This window comes from Echinococcus granulosus, assembly GCF_000524195.1.
Source record: "Echinococcus granulosus chromosome Unknown EG_S00028, whole genome shotgun sequence".
Taxonomy (NCBI): Eukaryota; Metazoa; Platyhelminthes; class Cestoda; order Cyclophyllidea; family Taeniidae; genus Echinococcus; species Echinococcus granulosus.
The window spans coordinates 746,317-750,758 of NW_020170408.1; the positions used below are offsets into that span (position 1 = coordinate 746,317).

General features: G+C 43.0%; 1 protein-coding gene across 1 annotated transcript in view; it reads right to left on the reverse strand. All coding sequences in view use genetic code 11, as the record gives it.

The window, feature by feature from the left end:
• Positions 1 to 4,442, reverse strand: part of EGR_04513 (hypothetical protein) — a gene marked incomplete at both ends in the record, with an annotated part of 5,985 nt that continues 1,543 nt past the window's right edge. The window contains 4 exons of the mRNA XM_024493762.1: positions 1 to 204; positions 2,383 to 2,465; positions 3,669 to 3,709; positions 3,754 to 3,851. Coding sequence (XP_024351876.1) covers positions 1 to 204; positions 2,383 to 2,465; positions 3,669 to 3,709; positions 3,754 to 3,851 — 426 coding nt within the window. The remainder of the gene's footprint in view (positions 205 to 2,382; positions 2,466 to 3,668; positions 3,710 to 3,753; positions 3,852 to 4,442) is intronic.

Here is a 4,442-nt window from a genome sequence, read left to right on the forward strand (position 1 = left end):
CTAAGTGTAGGATCTTGTCTTCAGTGAATTGCGTATCTCCTCTAAGTCCTTTTTCTTTTCCAACAATGCACGTATTGATTCGGTCACCGTAGTAACTAGCTGAAAGGCGATAGATAATAAAACGCTTAACTGATAAAGCATTCCATTACATGATTTGTAACTTTTCGAAACAATACATTTGCTTAAAGTAGAGTCGACAAGTGCCTAAATTGATCACCAAATGCGTCAGTTTTTCCTCTTCGTTCACCATGATGAAATTGGTCAGACGATTTCAGGCATTCCAATAGCACGGCAATTAGTAAACAGACAACCAAAATCTACTTGGCTGGTTATGCTGAATGCAAATTTCGGGAAGAAGGAGCAGGAGAGAGGAAATGAAGTAATGGAGGAACAAGAGCTAGAACCAAATGGCCTTACCTTTGCGTAGTGGGAATCCCAGCACCTAGGACAGACTCGCGCCTCACAATGCTGGCAGTCACGCAGAACCGGTGCAGGATGCTTACAGACTTTACAGGTGGCTACAAAGCTCCACCGTTCCTACACATAGCGTTGTGTTACTAGTGTCTCAAGAACTGCGTTGCGTGCAGCAAAACCAAGAGGGCATAGACGGTTGCAGCGGATGCACCACACTTCAGCTTGATTGGGCCGAGCTACGAGGCAGAGCTCCAAACAATACGAGTGATTGCATGGCAGAGTGTAGGGCACGTGTAGACTGTAAGAGGCAATAAACCACTAGATGTTTGTGCTATCTTGACCAGTGTATGGAATAGCAAGTAACAAATATACCCTGTCTACCCTCACTTCCACTATTACCAACTCTCCTACTCCTACAGGCTGCGTAGCCCAGTTCACTACAAACAAAATTAATCAAAGCAACACACAACAGTAGTAGTTAATGCGTGCTTGAAGCAGTCTCAAGAAATGCACAAAATTACTTTGGCCCACTTCAACCACATCTCCTGTACCTGTTAGTGTCTGCATTGCAGCTGGGTGGGCGGGATGGACAATGTCCCTTGTTGTGACTTGCAGTGCTGCACTGGTTACACGTGATGTCTATGTAACAGTACTTAACAAGGTGTCATGCCCTTTGCTAGTAGCACAGAACAGGTTTTAGGGTACAGGGGGGAGGGGCCATTCGTCCTTGGCATTAATGTACCGGTAGATTTGGACAAACGGAGTCCACGAGGCGTAAACTCAGCTGAGATTTGGAAACAAGTAACTGTCCCTGTATGCACACTGCAATGAAGAGTTATCATGCTCAGAGTTAGCATTTCTTTCTTGCACCGCCATATTTGGCAAACGAGTGTGGTTGCCTCAACGGTAAAAGACTGTAAGATGCAGATGGTGAGGCACTGAAATTGGTTGTCAGTCATTATCCTCGGTATAAAGCCTACACACTGATGATTGACCCTATCTGTGTGAGTTTCGTAGACCCTACTGGCACATTTAGTCAAGCTCAGCAATTTTTACGCCGATGGAACACCAAAGGCTGCTCACCAACAACACCTCAGAGCGAATACTAACAATTGCGTCGAAGTTCAGGTGATTTGAAACGCAGTAAAATGATAATGGCTGGTACAAAATTGTCTATTTTACTAAGCAAGCAATAGAAATCCGGCCAAGCAGACAAATTTACTAATTGTGGCAAATTTCAGCAGCTGTACACATTATTAACAAAAGAACACTTACTACTTCCCACACATGCCACACAGTAAGTCTTCTCACTGCTTGGCCTCAAGAGGTGGCTGCATGCGAAAACTCGGACTGACACTAACAGTTTGTGCGGGGCTGCGGCACACAAAACTTTATACCCCTCCCCCATTGGTCTATTTTCATCGCTAGTCCATTTTCAAGTCATGTGATTGGTTGGCTGAACTTCACGTTGCACAAGCCGCATGAATGTGGTTCGAAATGGCTGACTTGCCTTCACTAAATCAATTCGTACCCCTTTCTCTTTCATCACAGCACTAGAAATAGGTGAATGGATATCATTTCAGGCCCGTTATGTCAGATTGTGTTGTGTTTCGCCTTGTGTTACGTTGCTATGTCAGTGGAAGTTACTAATGCACCGAGGGCTGATTACCCACCGGCAGATGTAAGAGCATTCTACGAGTAAAATAACACGAGACATGTTAAGAAAATAGACTTATTAAGTATTGTACCCTCCAAGCTTAAAAGGTATTGCATGATTGGGCCTGAGATAGAAGTGCAGAGGTAAAAGTGCCTGTCTGTAGCAAACAGGGCAACAGTAGCTGCATTTCATTCCAATGGGATTAAGACTTCAGTGAATCAGTTGTCAGCAGTTTCAGTAATCCACCTATGGAGTTACGTGTCCATTTCCCCCAACAATAGACGGTCTTTGTAGTTTGACAAACTACCCACTTTCTCAGTTCCGCAACTTCCAGATTTGATTCCACTTTCCCTTGAAAATACAAATTCTGCAATACGGGCATCATTTTTGACTGCTGTAAGAAGTGAAAAAGACGAAGAATAATAAAAACTAAAAAAGGATTCACTGACGGTCAAGTGGAAGGAAGAGAATAACAGCGGCACATTGGATCCAGCTTTGGTTTTGTTGGTGGCAGCGAGTTTGGGGGTCACGAAAGGGAGGCTACTTCTTCAAAACGGACATGACTGAACTCGTGTGAGTATTGGCCAATTTATACAAAGACAACTAATTGTCCACCAGGTGTGACTCACCCCCTGTCAATGGGGCTCGGTGGCCTTGTAGTGCAAATCACGCAGTTCTTTCTACCAAGCGGTAAATGTATATCGCGGATATGGCATGGCACAAAATGATATGTTTACCCATTGCAATCCTAAGAAATTCAAATCAGTCTTTATGGGAGATTTACAAAGATTGTATTAACATGGTTTTAAAGTTTGTGGGAAATAGGAAGAGAGCGGGGAAGGGGGAAAGCGTTCACCTATGTGCATATTTGAAAGTAAATGAGGTCAACTGTAAACAAACACCTTCTAACCGAAAGGAAGCAGACACCGCCAGATGGAGGATATCTGCGTACGTGCAGCACATTGTGAGCCACTGTGAGGGTAGTAGGAACCTCGACTCTCTGTGTGACGCATGTCATTTGGAGTAGTGACAAACATGCATTACCTATATTCCTGTTCAGACAGTACAAATTAAGCAAAAGGGGAGTCTATTGCAAGAAATCTGCCGCCACCTTCGTCAAACTGTGCCATATGCATGTGGGACATTCAGTATTCGGCATTCGCAACATTCGAAGCGATTTTCACTGTCGCTGCTGCGCTCTGAGTCATGTGTTAGTGCAACTAAATGCCTATTGCCTATTTGAAGAAAGCAGGAGGCTTTCATTGGCACCAGATCTGGTCATCAGTTGGTTGTTCATGGCTTTCCATCTGTACCATGTAAGAGACATTCACAGTCTCTTTTGCTCGTTTTGGTGCAGTCAACAAAGTGTGCCTGGAAAAACGGATGCATATAGCTATCGTAGCATTCTCCACTGCAGAGGCGCTGTAAATGGCAGCAGTGGCGGCTCCTTTCTGCCTTAAGGGTGTAAAGCTTTGCACCTCCTTGTCCAAAAATCATCTATGAAGATGTGGAAGTACTTGATGATTCGCTTTCGTTTCTCAAATATTTTGCTGCTTGTAATGCAAGATCGTCGTATTGCTCTGCTCAGTATTCTTACTTAACGCTTGTTTCTGATGTCTGGTTACCTGTTTCTGATTTCTGATAAAAGTTGTAACGTGTTTGTGACATTTGAAAATCCTTACTTTGTTAGTAGGCAAAGCTCATACAGGAAATCAGTTGTGTCTGATAATTCTCGTAAATGCACAGTGATGCACAGTTGATCCGGCAGAATAAAAGGATTCTAAAGGGGTAAGTATGGGAAGAAAGGACTAATTACGTGCGGTAGTGAATGCAAACATGAGTACCGTAAACAATAATCGTAACACTGAAGGCAAGGAGGGCAGCATTGAGTGCTAGGATGGCAAAATTTCCCACTGCAGACATTTCACCCACATCACAGGCACGCAGGTGATTAATAGCAATGAACAATTGTCTACATTCCTGCGCATAAGCTTTCCCATCACCAAGGACAAACTATACACTCGAAGAGTAATTACCTCTTAAAAATATGAATAAAGGAGATAATTAGTCATTCGTACTAAAATAAACCATTTAATGCATCAAACACCCTCGATGCTTAAAATGTTAACGGCACATCTAAGTGGTAAAAATGAGAAGTTAATGGCAAAATTAATCACGTAAATGAAATATACACTTTGAACTCTCTTGCCTACAAAATTGAGGGCATAAGTACTAAGCCCAACCTGCAGCACTCCGGTAGGAAAGGCATTTAGGCAGAAGTGTTCCCTGAAATCTACGACTTGATGAAAATGAAATACACTTCAGCATATTTTGAAGTAGTAAATTTTAACTATTGCTGAGAAATTGTGAA